Here is a 19,014-nt window from a genome sequence, read left to right on the forward strand (position 1 = left end):
TAAAAAAATATGGGCATCACTTTTGTCTCCACATTATTTAAGTCTCATTTTTCATTGCTTCTGGTTGCTAGAAGCTTGTTCTTTGGCATTTTTTCCCATTCCTGAAACTGTCATTTAAGGAATTTGATCAATTTTGCTTTATATGTTGTTTTTTCTCTTACATATTGCAAGATGTCTCACGTTGCATCTGAGTCAGAAGATACTTCAGGAAAATCGCTGTCTAGTGCTGGAACTACCAAAGCTAAGTGTATCTGCTGTAAACTTTTGGTAGCTATTCCTCCGGCTGTTGTTTGTATTAATTGTCATGACAAACTTGTTAATGCAGATAATATTTCCTTTAGTAATGTACCATTGCCTGTTGCAGTTCCTTCAACATCTAAGGTGCAGAATGTTCCTGATAACATAAGAGATTTTGTTTCTGAATCCATCAAGAAGGCTATGTCTGTTATTTCTCCTTCTAGTAAACATAAAAAATCTTTTAAAACTTCTCTCTCTACAGATGAATTTTTAAATGAACATCATCATTCTGATTCTGATGACTCTTCTGGTTCAGAGGATTCTGTCTCAGAGATTGATGCTGATAAATCTTCATATTTATTTAAAATGGAATTTATTCGTTCTTTACTTAAAGAAGTACTAATTGCTTTAGAAATAGAGGATTCTGGTCCTCTTGATACTAATTCTAAACGTTTAGATAAGGTATTTAAATCTCCTGTGGTTATTCCAGAAGTTTTTCCTGTTCCTAATGCTATTTCTGAAGTAATTTCCAAAGAATGGGATAAATTGGGTAATTCATTTACTCCTTCTAAACGTTTTAAGCAATTATATCCTGTGCCGTCTGACAGATTAGAATTTTGGGACAAAATCCCTAGAGTTGATGGGGCTATTTCTACCCTTGCTAAACGTACTACTATTCCTACGTCAGATGGTACTTCGTTTAAGGATCCTTTAGATAGGAAAATTGAATCATTTCTAAGAAAAGCTTATCTGTGTTCAGGTAATCTTCTTAGACCTGCTATATCATTGGCTGATGTTGCTGCAGCTTCAACTTTTTGGTTGGAAACTTTAGCGCAACAAGTAACAGATCATGATTCTCATAATATTATTATTCTTCTTCAGCATGCTAATAATTTTATCTGTGATGCCATTTTTGATATTATCAGAGTTGATGTCAGGTTTATGTCTCTAGCTATTTTAGCTAGAAGAGCTTTATGGCTTAAGACTTGGAATGCTGATATGGCTTCTAAATCAACTCTACTTTCCATTTCTTTCCAGGGTAACAAATTATTTGGTTCTCAGTTGGATTCTATTATCTCAACTGTTACTGGTGGGAAAGGAACTTTTTTACCACAGGATAAAAAATCTAAGGGTAAAAACAGGGCTAATAATCGTTTTCGTTCCTTTCGTTTCAACAAAGAACAAAAGCCTGATCCTTCATCCTCAGGAGCAGTTTCAGTTTGGAAACCATCTCCAGTCTGGAATAAATCCAAGCCTGCTAGAAAGGCAAAGCCTGCTTCTAAGTCCACATGAAGGTGCGGCCCTCATTCCAGCTCAGCTGGTAGGGGGCAGGTTATGTTTTTTCAAAGAAATTTGGATCAATTCTGTTCACAATCTTTGGATTCAGAACATTGTTTCAGAAGGGTACAGAATTGGTTTCAAGATGAGACCTCCTGCAAAGAGATTTTTTCTTTCCCGTGTCCCAGTAAATCCAGTGAAAGCTCAAGCATTTCTGAATTGTGTTTCAGATCTAGAGTTGGCTGGAGTAATTATGCCAGTTCTAGTTCCGGAACAGGGGATGGGGTTTTATTCAAATCTCTTCATTGTATCAAAGAAGGAGAATTCCTTCAGACCAGTTCTGGATCTAAAAATATTGAATCGTTATGTAAGGATACCAACGTTCAAAATGGTAACTGTAAGGACTATCTTGCCTTTTGTTCAGCAAGGGCATTATATGTCCACAATAGATTTACAGGATGCATATCTGCATATTCCGATTCATCCAGATCATTATCAGTTCCTGAGATTCTCTTTTCTGGACAAGCATTACCAGTTTGTGGCTCTGCCGTTTGGCCTAGCTACAGCTCCAAGAATTTTTACAAAGGTTCTCAGTGCCCTTCTGTCTGTAATCAGAGAACAGGGTATTGTGGTATTTCCTTATTTGGACGATATCTTGGTACTTGCTCAGTCTTTACATTTAGCAGAATCTCATACGAATCGACTTGTGTTGTTTCTTCAAGATCATGGTTGGAGGATCAGTTTACCAAAAAGTTCATTGATTCCTCAGACAAGGATAACCTTTCTGGGTTTCCAGATAGATTCAGTGTCCATGACTCTGTCTTTAACAGACAAGAGACGTCTAAAATTGATTTCAGCTTGTCGAAACCTTCAGTCACAATCATTCCCTTCGGTAGCCTTATGCATGGAAATTCTAGGTCTTATGACTGCTGCATCGGACGCGATCCCCTTTGCTCGTTTTCACATGCGACCTCTTCAGCTCTGTATGCTGAATCAATGGTGCAAGGATTACACAAAGATATCTCAATTAATATCTTTAAAACCGATTGTACGACACTCTCTAACGTGGTGGACAGATCACCTTCGTTTAATTCAAGGGGCTTCTTTTGTGCTTCCGACCTGGACTGTAATTTCAACAGATGCAAGTCTCACAGGTTGGGGAGCTGTGTGGGGATCTCTGACGGCACAAGGAGTTTGGGAATTTCAGGAGGTGAGATTACCGATCAATATTTTGGAACTCCGTGCAATTTTCAGAGCTCTTCAGTTTTGGCCTCTTCTGAAGAGAGAATCGTTCATTTGTTTTCAGACAGACAATGTCACAACTGTGGCATACATCAATCATCAAGGAGGGACTCACAGTCCTCTGGCTATGAAAGAAGTATCTCGAATTTTGGTTTGGGCGGAATCCAGCTCCTGTCTAATCTCTGCGGTTCATATCCCAGGTATAGACAATTGGGAAGCGGATTATCTCAGTCGCCAAACGTTGCATCCGGGCGAATGGTCTCTTCACCCAGAGGTATTTCTTCAGATTGTTCAAATGTGGGAACTTCCAGAAATAGATCTGATGGCGTCTCATCTAAACAAGAAACTTCCCAGGTATCTGTCCAGATCCCGGGATCCTCAGGCGGAGGCAGTGGATGCATTATCACTTCCTTGGAAGTATCATCCTGCCTATATCTTTCCGCCTCTAGTTCTTCTTCCAAGAGTAATCTCCAAGATTCTGAAGGAATGCTCGTTTGTTCTGCTGGTAGCTCCGGCATGGCCTCACAGGTTTTGGTATGCGGATCTTGTCCGGATGGCCTCTTGCCAACCGTGGACTATTCCGTTAAGACCAGACCTTCTGTCGCAAGGTCCTTTTTTCCATCAGGATCTGAAATCCTTAAATTTAAAGGTATGGAGATTGAACGCTTGATTCTTGGTCAAAGAGGTTTCTCTGACTCTGTGATTAATACTATGTTACAGGCGCGTAAATCTGTATCTCGAGAGATATATTATAGAGTCTGGAAGACTTATATTTCTTGGTGTCTTTCTCATCATTTTTCTTGGCATTCTTTTAGAATACCGAGAATTTTACAGTTTCTTCAGGATGGTTTAGATAAGGGTTTGTCCGCAAGTTCCTTGAAAGGTCAAATCTCTGCTCTTTCTGTTCTTTTTCACAGAAAGATTGCTATTCTTCCTGATATTCATTGTTTTGTACAAGCTTTGGTTCGTATAAAACCTGTCATTAAGTCAATTTCTCCTCCTTGGAGTTTGAATTTGGTTCTGGGGGCTCTTCAAGCTCCTCCTTTTGAACCTATGCATTCATTGGACATTAAATTACTTTCTTGGAAAGTTTTGTTCCTTTTGGCAATCTCTTCTGCCAGAAGAGTTTCTGAATTATCTGCTCTTTCTTGTGAGTCTCCTTTTCTGATTTTTCATCAGGATAAGGTGGTGTTGCGAACTTCTTTTGAATTTTTTTCCTAAGGTTGTGAATTCTAACAACATTAGTAGAGAAATTGTGGTTCCTTCATTATGTCCTAATCCTAAGAATTCTAAGGAGAAATCGTTGCATTCTTTGGATGTTGTTGGAGCTTTGAAATATTATGTTGAAGCTACTAAGTCTTTCCGAAAGACTTCTAGTTTATTTGTTATCTTTTCCGGTTCTAGAAAAGGCCAGAAAGCTTCTGCCATTTCTTTGGCATCTTGGTTGAAATCTTTAATTCATCTTGCCTATGTTGAGTCGGGTAAAACTCCGCCTCAGAGGATTACAGCTCATTCTACTAGGTCAGTTTCTACTTCCTGGGCGTTTAGGAATGAAGCTTCGCTTGATCAGATTTGCAAAGCAGCAACTTGGTCCTCTTTGCATACTTTTACTAAATTCTACCATTTTGATGTATTTTTTTCTTCTGAAGCAGTTTTTGGTAGAAAAGTACTTCAGGCAGCGGTTTCAGTTTGAATCTTCTGCTTATGTTTTTCATTAAACTTTATTTTGGGTGTGGATTATTTTCAGCAGGAATTGGCTGTCTTTATTTTATCCCTCCCTCTCTAGTGACTCTTGTGTGGAAAGATCCACATCTTGGGTAATCATTATCCCATACGTCACCAGCTCATGGACTCTTGCTAATTACATGAAAGAAAACATAATTTATGTAAGAACTTACCTGATAAATTCATTTCTTTCATATTAGCAAGAGTCCATGAGGCCCGCCCTTTTTTTGTGGTGGTTATGATTTTTGTATAAAGCACAATTATTCCAATTCCTTATTTTATATGCTTTCGCACTTTTTTATCACCCCATTTCTTGGCTATTCGTTAAACTGAATTGTGGGTGTGGTGAGGGGTGTATTTATAGGCATTTTGAGGTTTGGGAAACTTTGCCCCTCCTGGTAGGAATGTATATCCCATACGTCACTAGCTCATGGACTCTTGCTAATATGAAAGAAATGAATTTATCAGGTAAGTTCTTACATAAATTATGTTTTTTCTTCTTTTGGTATCTTTGTTGAAAAGCAGGGACATAAGCTTTGGAAGAGGTAGCGTAAAGTGTTTCGTGGTCCTGGATGTCCGACCGCTAACGGCTTCTGTAAAGGATGTGAGAGAAAATTACCCTCTCACCTGCTCTTGTTCTGCCCGGTGTATACACCTCACTTCGGTCGAGCAGACTTCCAAGCCCTCCGGGATCTGTAGTGCTCCACTGTCTCGTGGCTTTGAGATTCCCCTTCGGCGTCTGACGTCACGATACACGTGCTTAGTTGCGACCAATCGGTAGGTTAACCACTCGGGCTGACAGCGTTGTTCCAATCCAGTATGATGAGCCGGTCTTGGCGTTCGTTTGTGCCGACTTTCCCGGAGCCCCCTCGGGTGGGCTGGATTGCCCTTCTGCAGTACACACCGGCCCTCTCCCAGGTCGGATATGTAAAGATTTCAAGAAAAAGTACTGCTTATGATAAAAATTCTCTTTATTTGGACATATTAAAACAAAGTTGCTCACGTGCAGTAATATTAAAATCCATAAACACTACTTAAAGGCCTTTAAGTAGTGTTTATGGATTTTAATATTACTGCACGTGAGCAACTTTGTTTTAATATGTCCAAATAAAGAGAATTTTTATCATAAGCAGTACTTTTTCTTGGAATCTTTACATAAGCTTTGGAGTTTGGCCCATTTTTTAAACACTATATGGCAGCGGTTTTTCAAGAATGTTATCCATTTGCAAGACCACCAGATATCAGCACCATTTCCTGGCTTGCTCCAGATTCCTACTTAGGTTTCTCTACAACAGTGATTTTTAACCTTTTTTTTGCCGTGGCACACTTTTTTACATTAAAAAATCCTGTGGCACACCACCATCCCAAAATTTTTAAAAAAAATCACACATTGTAGCCTAATACAGCATATTTATATACACATACACACAAACACACACATACTGTATGTATTGTGCTGTTATGCCATGCCTGGTTGAAAAACACTGCTCTACAACACAGAATATCATGAGAACCAAGCTAATTTGATATTAGAAGTAAACTGGAAACTTTCAAATCCTGTTCCTAAAGTTATGTTTTAATCTTGGAACTAATTTACATTTTTACTATTGAATGGGTGGGACTGGGATGTCTCTTAAAGGGACACTCAGGTCAAATTAAAATTTCATGATTCAGATACAGCATGTAATTTTAAACAACTTTCCAATTTACTTCCATTAAAGGGCCACTGTAAGTAAATATTTTCTATGCCTGTTACTAACTATCCCAAATACGCTTTTTATCAATAGCATTTCATTAACATATCTCTACCGTATATCAGAAATCTTGTCTGCAAATTTAATTGTTTTCCAAACCCACTCCGTGGGTATCCTTTGCTCTGTACCAATCCGTTTACAATACCTAGGTTTCAAAATGGCGCTTTAAACACAAAGTTATTGGTTTAAGTATTTTGAACATTCAGTGCTGAAAATAGTGGGCAGGATAACGTGACATCATCGGCGAATAAAAGATATAACTTTTAGAACGTTATGAAACTTCGTTTTGGAGAAAATATAGGTCAGTAGGTTTTAATTAATTAATGTTTATTAACTTTAATATGTTAGTTGTTTAGCTTAAAAATTATAACAGAAAGTAATCCTTTAACAAAATGTGCACAGTCTTTTTATATTTACACTTCTTGAGTCACCAGCTCCTACTGAGCATGTGCAAGAATTCAGACTATATACGTATATGCATTTGTGATTGGCTGATTGCTATCACATGGTACAGGGGGAGTGGAAATATACATAACATTTGAAATTCAGAGTAAATGCTATTGCATTGTCTTGTTATCTTGCATTTGTTGATTATGCAAATCTACTGTGTTTACTAAAAACTCATAGATCAGTTGATAATTTTCGCCTTTGTTTTTTCCCAGCAGTCCACAAAAAGCGTTATCAGCTCTCCTCTAATCACCTCATCCACATCTTTGACTGTGCTGACGCCATCTTACAAACACAATGGTGCAAAGATCCAAGGACCGACACCCATAAGACTCCTGACCCCTCCGTCTATACACCCATTCCCACTCCATGTCCTCTCCTTTACAGCTGATCCCTCACCAAAACCAGGACCATCCAAAGATGCTGTTGTTACTGGGCCCGCACCAGGCACTTTTAACCATGGACTTTCACGGAGTAAGTAAAGTTTTTTTTAAAGGAATATGAAAGTCAAAATTAAATTTCCATGGTTCAGTTAGCGCATTGTATTTTAAGACACTTTTCACTTTGCTTCAAATTTAATTCTCTTGGTATCCTTTGTTGAAAAACAAACCTGGGGATTAGTGGCTACACACAGATGAATTCTGTCATTGGCTCACCAGATGCTTTCAGCTAGGTTGCAGTAGAGCACTGCACTGAACACATCTGGGGAGCCAATAATAAGAGGCATATGCGAGTACTTACAAATCACCAGCTGGCTACCAGTAGTACGTTGCTGCTGTGTTATTTACTTTAAATGGACAGTTAACTCCAAAAATGTTGTTTTTTAAAAAGATAGATAATCTCTTTATTACCTATTCCCCGGTTTTGCATAACCAACACAGTTATATTAATATACTTATTACCTCTGTGATTACCTTGTATCTAAGCCTCTATTGACAGCCACCTGATTACATGATTATTTATTATCTATTAACTTGCATTTAGCTGTGTTGTACACAACCCATGGGCGTGAGCACAATGTTATCTATATGGCTCACATGAACTAGCACTCCCCAGTTGTGAAAAGCTAATAAAAACGCATGTGATAAGAGGCTGTCTGTAGTGGCTTAGAAACAGGCAGAAATTTAGATGTTTAAATGTTATAAAGTATATTAATACAACAATGTTGGTTGTGCAAAACTGGGAAACTGGTAATAAATGCATTATCTATCTCTTTAAACAATAACAATTTTAGTGTTGACTGTCCCTTTAAAAGTGTGCAAGGATTCTTTTTATACTTTTATGTCCCTTTAACACTTTGATTACGCACCTATTTCCCAGTGACAATAATGACACAGTCTGGATCCCATTGCTGGCTCCTGCTGAAACATGTGGTGAGGTCGCAAGGGGGCAGGAATGATGTAGGAAGTTCTAGGTAGTAAAACACCTGCAACATAGGATTCTTGGAGCTCCTACTTAACATAACAACCCACCACCTTATCAAGAAGCTCATTGGTGCCTAGTAGTGAAGGCGATCGCCTGTATGTAAGAGGAGGCTCTTACCCACTCATGCAGAGGAGGGAAATTCTCCCTTTTAAATTGGGTTTCTCTAATTAAAGGGGAGCGATAGGGGGTCTGTAATATACTCCCTCCTCCTAGATTATCTTATCTTGCACTGACATTTTGAAAGATAATAGGATATAAGTAGCATGATGTGTTTTATAAATATAGCTCTAGGGCGTTTAGATCCTGTTTCCGGTCTGCTGTTTGGCTTTAATGTTCATACAGAAGTGTGTGTTTGGGGTTAGGGTGCTTTATCCTCATCCTACTAGTCCTGAAGGTTTATCCCCTATTGAAGTGGGCAGATATTAAATTCCACTTGTAGAAATTATTCCTCTTCCTCTGGTTCTGACTTTTGAGGTTATATTATTTTTTGGCCCAAGGTTGTGTTGCAATCGTTCTAGTTCCATCCATTGTTCGTTTATAAGAAAAACAAAGTTTTGAAATCTTTTGTACATAAATAAGTTATTTTAGGCTAAAGTTAAAGGTACATAAAGCTGGAAAAATAAAGTGCTGGCATTAGAGCTGTACCACTGCTTGTCTGTTACTATGTATTTAACCCCAGAAAAGTGGTTAAGCTCATAGTTAAAGTCGGCTCCAGAGCAGCAATGCACTACTGGTCCAGTGGCGAATATGGCCACAGAGCCAATCAGGAGAGGTGTATGTGCATCTGTAAAATACAAGGGAAGACCAGTGCATCAGATTCAAGTGCAGTTTATTAAAATGTAAAATAGGGCACACGCTTTTATGCTCACAGGATAAAAGCAAATGTACAACTTTTAAATAATTCAATCTCCAAGGGCGGTAGTCGAGTTTCAGGCTTGTAGGAACATCTCAATGGATTTCCTTGCAGACACTGCTGCTCAGCTGTGGGTATCATCCGGGTGGAAGTGACTGGTCCTGCGCGATCTGCTACAGAAGCCCGTAAGGAGAGGGTGAAAAGCTTAACGTGTTTTGTTTGCCTTAACGCGTTCAAACTTTTTCAAAAGGAACTGATATTCTGTCAGTCCTATAGGGGTTACATAGGAACCCTAATTTGCATAACAAATTGCTTGGTAACAACAAGTTAAAAACTACCATAAAACCTATACCGCACATAAACCTCATACGTATTATAAATAACAGTGCAGGTTCCTATAGTATATATACTTACGACTTAGTACTATGTTACACCCGCAACTAACACAGGGCCAAGTAACACAGAGCTAGGTTATAGTTTCACAGACGGCAGCACCTTCCAACCGATAGTCTTTATTCTATCATACCAGGATTACAAAAATGTGACGTTTTGGGTACAAAACCCTTAATCATACATATCTACAAACTTACAGGTGCCCCCTTATTTAGGCCCTCCTACACTCAGGTGTTTAACACCTCCGTACAACACCACCTAGTGGTAACATAGTGTAAAAATATAAATCCATCACCTTTTGTTACATTTAAAGTACATAGGGCAAATCAGACATTATATTTAAAAACAATATGAACAATATCGTAGCAGATGAATATACAAGTATGGAAATAAACGCTATACTTTTTAAAAAACCAAACACTAAGTCATTAAATATTCATAGGAGATAAAGAATTTAATTTTTCTCTATTTTTATAGCCCTTTATTTAACCCTTGAGGTTGCATAGCACTTATGTATCCAAAATGCCTCTTTCTTTCATGTAATTAGCAAGAGTCCATGAGCTAGTGACGTATGGGATATACATTCCTACCAGGAGGGGCAAAGTTTCCCAAACCTCAAAATGCCTATAAATACACCCCTCACCACACCCACAATTCAGTTTTTACAAACTTTGCCTCCGATGGAGGTGGTGAAGTAAGTTTGTGCTAGATTCTACGTTGATATGCGCTCCGCAGCAAGTTGGAGCCCGGTTTTCCTCTCAGCGTGCAGTGAATGTCAGAGGGATGTGAGGAGAGTATTGCCTATTTGAATGCAGTGATCTCCTTCTACGGGGTCTATTTCATAGGTTCTCTGTTATCGGTCGTAGAGATTCATCTCTTACCTCCCTTTTCAGATCGACGATATACTCTTATATATACCATTACCTCTGCTGATTCTCGTTTCAGTACTGGTTTGGCTTTCTACAAACATGTAGATGAGTGTCCTGGGGTAAGTAAATCTTATTTTCTGTGACACTCTAAGCTATGGTTGGGCACTTTGTTTATAAAGTTCTAAATATATGTATTCAAACATTTATTTGCCTTGACTCAGAATGTTCAACTTTCCTTATTTTCAGACAGTCAGTTTCATATTTGGGATAATGCATTTGATTTATTCATTTTTTCTTACCTTCAAAAATTTGACTCTTCCCTGTGGGCTGTTAGGCTCGCGGGGGCTGAAAATGCTTTATTTTATTGCGTCATTCTTGGCGCAGACTTTTTTGGCGCAAAAATTATTTTTCCGGCGTCATACGTGTCGCCGGAAGTTGCGTCATTCTTTGACGTTATTTTGCGCCAAAAATGTCGGCGTTCCGGATGTGGCGTCATTTTTTGGCGCCAAATAATGTGGGCGTCTTATTTGGCGCGAAAAAATATGGGCGTCGCTTTTGTCTCCACATTATTTAAGTCTCATTTTTCATTGCTTCTGGTTGCTAGAAGCTTGTTCTATGGCATTTTTTTCCCATTCCTGAAACTGTCATTTAAGGAATTTGATCAATTTTGCTTTATATATATGTTTTTTTTTCTCTTACATATTGCAAGATGTCTCACGTTGCATCTGAGTCAGAAGATACTACAGGAAAATCGCTGTCTAGTGCTGGATCTACCAAAGCTAAGTGTATCTGCTGTAAACTTTTGGTAGCTATTCCTCCAGCTGTTGTTTGTATTGATTGTCATGACAAACTTGTTAAAGCAGATAATATTTCCTTTAGTAAAGTACCATTGCCTGTTGCAGTTCCTTCAACATCTAAGGTGCAGAATGTTCCTGATAATATAAGAGATTTTGTTTCTGAATCCATAAAGAAGGCTATGTCTGTTATTTCTCCTTCTAGTAAACGTAAAAAATCTTTTAAAACTTCTCTCCCTACAGATGAATTTTTAAATGAACATCATCATTCTGATTCTGATGACTCTTCTGGTTCAGAGGATTCTGTCTCAGAGGTTGATGCTGATAAATCTTCATATTTATTTAAAATGGAATTTATTCGTTCTTTACTTAAAGAAGTTCTAATTGCTTTAGAAATAGAGGATTCTGGTCCTCTTGATACTAATTCTAAACGTTTGGATAAGGTATTTAAATCTCCTGTGGTTACTCCAGAAGTTTTTCCTGTTCCTAATGCTATTTCTGCAGTAATTTCCAAAGAATGGGATAAATTGGGTAATTCATTTACTCCTTCTAAACGTTTTAAGCAATTATATCCTGTGCCGTCTGACAGATTAGAATTTTGGGACAAAATCCCTAAAGTTGATGGGGCTATTTCTACCCTTGCTAAACGTACTACTATTCCTACGTCAGATGGTACTTCGGTTAAGGATCCTTTAGATAGGAAAATTGAATCCTTTCTAAGAAAAGCTTATCTGTGTTCAGGTAATCTTCTTAGACCTGCTATATCTTTGGCTGATGTTGCTGCAGCTTCAACTTTTTGGTTGGAAACTTTAGCGCAACAAGTAACACATCATGATTCTCATGATATTATTATTCGTACTAATTGCTTTAGAAATAGAGGATTCTGGTCCTCTTGATACTAATTCTAAACGTTTGGATAAGGTATTTGAAGCAGTTTTTGGTAGAAAGGTACTTCAGGCAGCGGTTTCAATTTGAATCTTCTGCTTACGTTTTTCGTTAAACTTTATTTTGGGTGTGGATTATTTTCAGCAGGAATTGGCTGTCTTTATTTTATCCCTCCCTCTCTAGTGACTCTTGTGTGGAAAGATCCACATCTTGGGTAGTCATTATCCCATACGTCACTAGCTCATGGACTCTTGCTAATTACATGAAAGAAAACATAATTTATGTAAGAACTTACCTGATAAATTCATTTCTTTCATATTAGCAAGAGTCCATGAGGCCCGCCCTTTTTTTGTGGTGGTTATGATTTTGTATAAAGCACTATTATTCCAATTCCTTATTTTATATGCTTTCGCACTTTTTTATCACCCCACTTCTTGGCTATTCGTTAAACTGAATTGTGGGTGTGGTGAGGGGTGTATTTATAGGCATTTTGAGGTTTGGGAAACTTTGCCCCTCCTGGTAGGAATGTATATCCCATACGTCACTAGCTCATGGACTCTTGCTAATATGAAAGAAATGAATTTATCAGGTAAGTTCTTACATAAATTATGTTTTCTTTTAAGAAGCAACTCCCTGTCCCCTCCCTGCCTGGGAAGTGGTACTGCATCAATTACCTAGAAACGTATCTGACTAATATTGTGACCACACTGTAAAAAATGGCTAGAATCAGGGGCCTCCCAGTTTTTGCACGTAATGTTACTTTTATGTTGGACAATTCTTTCACGGACCCTACGGGTGGTCTCCCCGATGTAAATCCTCCCACACGGACATTTAATAAGGTACACTGCAAACTTAGTATTGCATGTGTAATATCCCCTTTTAGAATTTTTTTTCCCCGTGAGTGGATGTACAAAAAAAATTGGACCTTTTTATCATAGAGTTACAATTACCACATCCTCTTTTCCCCTTTTCCCCTTTCAAAAGACCTTGTCCTAGCGTTTTTTTTTCACTGCCCAAATCAGTGTGGACTAATTCATCTTTAAGATTTCTCCTCCTTCTAAAGGCCGGCATTGGGGGTAAATTGAATTCAGCCACTCCTGGGTGGCAATTCTGGAGGATTGACCAATGTTTTCTAACAGTCTTTATTATTTCATCATTATGGTTATTATAATCCATCACCATTAACAAACGTTTGTTCTCTTTTTTTAAAGATGAACATAATGGAGCCTGAACTCGTGCAAGTTCTCCCTGTACAAGGTTGCTGGGATATCCCCTAGCTTCAAACTTTTTAGCCATATCGCTGTATCTTTTTATTGTGTCTTTCATCATCAGATCATCAGATTTGCACTATGTACTTTAAATGTAACACAGGTAATGGATTTATATTTTTACACTGTTACCACTAGGTGGTGTTGTACAGAGGTGTTAAACACCTGCGTGTAGGAGGGCCTATATAAGGGTGTACTTGTAAGTTTGTAGCTATGTATGATTAAGGGTTTTGTACCTGAAACTACACATTTTTGTAATCTTGGTATGATAGAATAAAGACTTTATCTGTTGGAAGGTGCTGCCATCTGTGAAACTATTGATTGCAGAGGTATACAGCACCTTTATATTGGCGTGCACCTGACAAAAGTGCTGTACTACTGTGAGTGTTATAACAGAGCTAGATTAAAAGTGGAGCGCAAAATATCGCTTTGGCGAAGGAAATATTTGCACTCCACTTTTTGATACATAGCTTAAATTCTCCATTCCCCTTATTAGCTTTCTGGCCCTTCTCTGAACTTTTTCAAAGTCTGCAATTTCTTTTCTTTAATGTAATTGGCAAGAGTCCATGAGCTAGTGACATATGGGATATACAATCCTACCAGGAGGGGCAAAGTTTTCCAAACCTCAAAATGCCTATAAATACACCCCTCACCACACCCACAATTCAGTTTTACAAACTTTGCCTCCTATGGAGGTGGTGAAGTAAGTTTGTGCTAAGATTTCTACGTTGATATGCGCTTCTCAGCATTGTTGAAGCCTGATTCCTCTCAGAGTACAGCGAATGTCAGAGGGACGTGAAGGGAGTATCACTTATTTGAATACAATGATTTCCCTAACAGGGGTCTATTTCATAGTTTCCCTGTTATCGGTCGTAGAGATTCATCTCCTACCTCCCTTTTCAGATCGACGATATACTCTCAATTTACCATTACCTCTACTAATAACTGTTTTAGTACTGGTTTGGCTATCTGCTATATGTGGATGGGTGTCTTTTGGTAAGTATGTTTTTTATTACTTAAGACACCTCAGCTATGGTTTGGCACTTTATGCATTTATATAAAGTTCTAAATATAGGTATTGTACTTATATATGCCATGAGTCAGGTTCATGTATTTCCTTCAGCAGACTGTCAATTTCATATTTTGGGAATTTAAACATTTTAAGAAATGTATTTCTTAACTGGGGTTCAGTCTTTTTTTTCAATTGACTACTTCTTGCTATTGCGGGTATTAGGCCGGCGGGTGCGTCAAATGCTAAACTTTATTGCGTCATTTTTGACGCGAAAAAATACTTTTATGGCGCAACTTCGTCATTTCCGGCGTCATACGTGACGCCGAGACCTTTCACACGGCGGCATCATTAGTGACGCGAGTGTGTCATTTACGGTTATTTTTTTCATTATTTCAATACCCCATTGATGTTGCCTCTTGCTTTTTTCTCTATCAGAGGCCTATGCTTTTGCATTTTTTTCCCATTCCTGAAACTGTCATATAAGGAAATAGATCATTTTGCTTTATATGTTGTTTTTTTCTCTTACATTGAGCAAGATGTCCCAATCTGATCCTGTCTCAGAAGTTTCTGCTGGAACATTGCTGCCTGACATCGGTTCTACCAAAGCTAAGTGCATTTGTTGTAAAAGTGTAGAAATGATTTCACCAAATGTCATTTGTAATAGTTGTCATGATAAACTTTTACATGCAGGTAGTGTTTCCATCAGTAATAGTACATTGCCAGTTGCAGTTCCTTCAACTTCTAATGTGCATGATATACCTGTAAATTTTTTAAAGAATTTTTCTGATTCTATTCTGAAGGCTTTGTCTGCATTTCCACCTTCTAATAAACGTAAAAGGTCTTTTAAAACTTCTCATTTAGCTGATGAAATTTCAAATGACCAACAACATAATAATTTATCCTCTTCTGATGAGGATCTATCTGATTCAGAAGATCCTTCCTCAGACATTGTCACTGACAAATCTACTTATTTATTTAAAATAGAGTATATGCGTTCTTTATTAAAAGAAGTGTTAATTACTTTGGATATTGAGGTAACCAGTCCTATTGACTTTCAGTCTAATAAATGTTTAAATGCTGTTTTTAAACCTCCTGTGGTTTCCCCAGGGGTTTTTCCCATTCCTGAGGCTATTTCTGATATGATTTCTAGGGAATGGAATAAGCCAGGTACTTCTTTTATTCCTTCTTCAAAGTTTAAAAAATTGTATCCTTTACCAGCAAAATCTATAGAGTTTTGGGAAAAAATCCCCAAAGTTAATGGGGCTATTTCTACTCTTGCTAAACGTACCACTATTCCTATGGAAGATAGTACTTCCTTTAAGAATCCTTTAGATAGGAAGCTTGATCCTTATCTAAGGAAGGCCTATTTATATTCAGGTCATCTTCTCAGACCTGCTATTTCTTTGGCTGATGTTGCGGCTGCTTCAACTTTTTGGTTGGAGAATTTAGCGCAACAAGAATTGGATCCTGACATATCTAGCATTACTCGCTTACTGCAACATGCTAATCATTTTATTTGTGATGCCATTTTTGATATTATTAAAATTGATGTTAGATCCATGTCTTTAGCTGTATTAGCTAGAAGAGCTTTGTGGCTTAAATCTTGGAATGCTGATATGACATCTAAATCTAGATTACTATCTCTTTTTTTCCAAGGTAATAATTTATTTGGTTCTCAGTTGGATTCTATTATTTCAACTATCACTGGAGGAAAAGGAGTTTTTCTGCCTCAGGATAAAAAACCTAAGGGTAAATCTAAGGCTTCTAACAGTTTTCGTTCCTTTCGTCAGAATAAGGAGCAAAAACTCAATCCTCCTCCCAAGGAATCTGCTTCCAATTGGAAGCCTTCCTCAAATTGGAATAAATCCAAGCCATTTTGGAAACCAAAGTCAGCCCCTCAGTCCGCATTGAAGGTGCTGCCCTCATTCCAGCTCAGCTGGTAGGGGGCAGATTAAGGTTTTTCAAGGATTTTTTGATAAAATCTGTCCAAAATCATTGGATTCAGAGCATTGTCTCTCAAGGGTATCGAATAGGATTCAAAGTAAGACCTCCTGTGAAAAGATTTTTTCTCTCATGCATCCCTGTAAATCCAGTAAAAGCTCAGGCTTTTCTGAAGTGTGTTTCAGACCTGGAGTCTTCAGGGGTAATCATGCCAGTTACTCCTCAGGAACAAGGTTTGGGGTTTTATTCAAACCTATTCATTGTACCAAAGAAAGAAAATTTATTCAGACCAGTTCTGGATCTGAAAATTTTGAATCGTTATGTAAGAGTACCAACTTTCAAGATGGTGACTATAAGGACTATTCTGCCTTTTGTTCAGCAAGGACATTATATGTCCACAATAGACTTGCAGGATGCATACCTTCATATTCCGATTCATCCAGAACACTATCAGTTTCTGAGATTCTCTTTTCTAGACAAGCATTACCAATTTATTGCTCTTCCATTAGGCCTAGCAACAGCTCCAACAATCTTTTCAGAGAACAGGGTATTGCGATGTTAACTTTTCTTTCATGTAATTAGCAAGAGTCCATGAGCTAGTGACGTATGGAATATACATTCCTACCAGGAGGGGCAAAGTTTCCCAAACCTCAAAATGCCTATAAATACACCCCTCACCACACCCACAAATCAGTTTTACAAACTTTGCCTCCTATGGAGGTGGTGAAGTAAGTTTGTGCTAGATTCTACGTTGATATGCGCTCCGCAGCAGGTTGGAGCCCGGTTTTCCTCTCAGCGTGCAGTGAATGTCAGAGGGATGTGAGGAGAGTATTGCCTATTTGAATTCAATGATCTCCTTCTACGGGGTCTATTTCATAGGTTCTCTGTTATCGGTCGTAGAGATTCATCTCTTACCTCCCTTTTCAGATCGACGATATACTCTTATATATACCATTACCTCTACTGATTCTCGTTTCAGTACTGGTTTGGCTTTCTACTACTTGTAGATGAGTGTCCTGGGGTAAGTAAGTCTTATTTTCTGTGACACTCTAAGCTATGGTTGGGCACTTTTATATAAAGTTCTAAATATATGTATTCAAACATTTATTTGCCTTGACTCAGGATGTTCAACGTTCCTTATTTCAGACAGTCAGTTTCATTTTTTTGACGTTTTTTTGCGCCAAAAGTGTCGGCGTTCCGGATGTGGCGTCATTTTTGGCGCCAAAAGCATTTAGGTGCCAAATAATGTGGGCGTCTTTTTTGGCGCTAAAAAATATGGGCGTCTCTATTGTCTCCACATTATTTAAGTCTCATTATTTATTGCTTCTGGTTGCTAGAAGCTTGTTCACTGGCATTTTTTTCCCCATTCCTGAAACTGTCATTTAAGGAATTTGATCAATTTTGCTTTATATGTTGTTTTTTCTATTACATATTGCAAGATGTCTCCGTTTGTCCCTGAGTCAGAAGCCACTTCTGGAAAAATGCTTAACTGAGTTTCAGTTCTACCAAAGTAAGTTCATTTATTTTAAATGTTATAAATGTTTATGTTTAGCTATGGTTTGTATTAAGTTATTATGATATACTTTTACATGCAGATTCCATTAGTATTTATGCTTTATACATTTCCATTCTTAAGTACAAGAAATGTTTAGAAGATTTTTAAGAAATATTTTTTCTGATTAAGGCTTTGTCTGACTTTGTGCCTTCTAATATCAATTTTTAGGTCTTTTTCACTTCTTTTTTAATTATTGAAGTTTCAAATGACCAACAACATACTGATTTATCCTTCTCTGATGATGTTTTTTTCTCTTTCAGAAATTCTCTTCATCAGATATTGACACTAACAAATCTACTTTTTTATATAATTTTTTTATTATTAAAATACATTTGTTCTTTGTTGAAGAGGTGTTGATTATTTTGGATATTAAGGTAACTAGTTCTTTAAAACTAGCTGACACTATTTCTGCCTTTTTATTCTTCTGTGATTTCAGAGGTTTTCCTTCCAATTCCCCATACTAGGGAATGGAATAGGCTGAGAATTTTCTTTTATTTTTAAACTATATTCTTTGTCAGCAGTTAAATTTAATTTGGAGGGTTCTCCAATTTATTGGAGCTATCTCTACTCCTACTAATTATGCTATTGTTGTTATAGCAAAATAGTATTTATTTTCCTTTATATAGTTATATCTTATGGAAAATTATTTAGTTTCAGGTACTTTTCTAAGTATCAGATTATGATTTATTTTAGCATTGTTAAAGGGACAACATTTACTAGACTAGGTGCTGTTGCATTTGTCTTGTTGTTTTGCATTTTGCAAGTCCTCTGTTTTGACTGGTCCTTTAAACTGGACTATCATGCTAATGACTTCATTTGTGTCTTCATTTTATTGAATATATTCGCAAATGAGGGTTAATCTATGTCTTTAGCTATTTTAGCTAGAAGAATTTTGTGTTTTTTAAAAAAAACAAAAAAAACAACAAAGAACAAAAAAAACAAAAAGAAAATCCATATTTCTTTTGTTCTAAGATAATCAATTATAATTGGATTCAATTCTTAACTGTTACTATGGGCTTCAAGATTGAGTTCTAAGACTAAACTTTAAGCTTATATTAGTTTGGTTGTTCTTATTAAGGAACGAATTCCTGAGTTCTTTCCCAAGTAACATGTTTATAATTGGGGTTCGAAATCAGCTCCCTAATATTGCGATGTACGTGCCGTATTCCAGCTTGGCTGGTAAGGGGCAGGTTAAGACTTCTTTGAAATTTATTTGGTTCTATTCTGTCAAAATTTCTTTGATTTTATTCCAGTAAGGCTAACACTTTCTTTCAGTGTGTTTCTGTCCTATATATTCTGGATACTGTTGAAGCATGGCTCAAGCACTGCACAGACC

At 37.5% G+C, this 19,014-nt stretch overlaps 1 protein-coding gene across 1 annotated transcript in view; it reads left to right on the top strand.

Moving 5' to 3' along the window:
* Positions 1-19,014, top strand: part of UBN1 (ubinuclein 1) — a 412,348-nt gene that overhangs the window by 382,753 nt on the left and 10,581 nt on the right. Inside the window, exon 15 of the mRNA XM_053694221.1 lies at positions 6,899-7,157. Within this exon, the coding sequence (XP_053550196.1) occupies positions 6,899-7,157 (259 nt within the window). The remainder of the gene's footprint in view (positions 1-6,898; positions 7,158-19,014) is intronic.

Source organism: Bombina bombina, chromosome 11 (assembly GCF_027579735.1).
Source record: "Bombina bombina isolate aBomBom1 chromosome 11, aBomBom1.pri, whole genome shotgun sequence".
NCBI classification, from domain to species: Eukaryota; Metazoa; Chordata; class Amphibia; order Anura; family Bombinatoridae; genus Bombina; species Bombina bombina.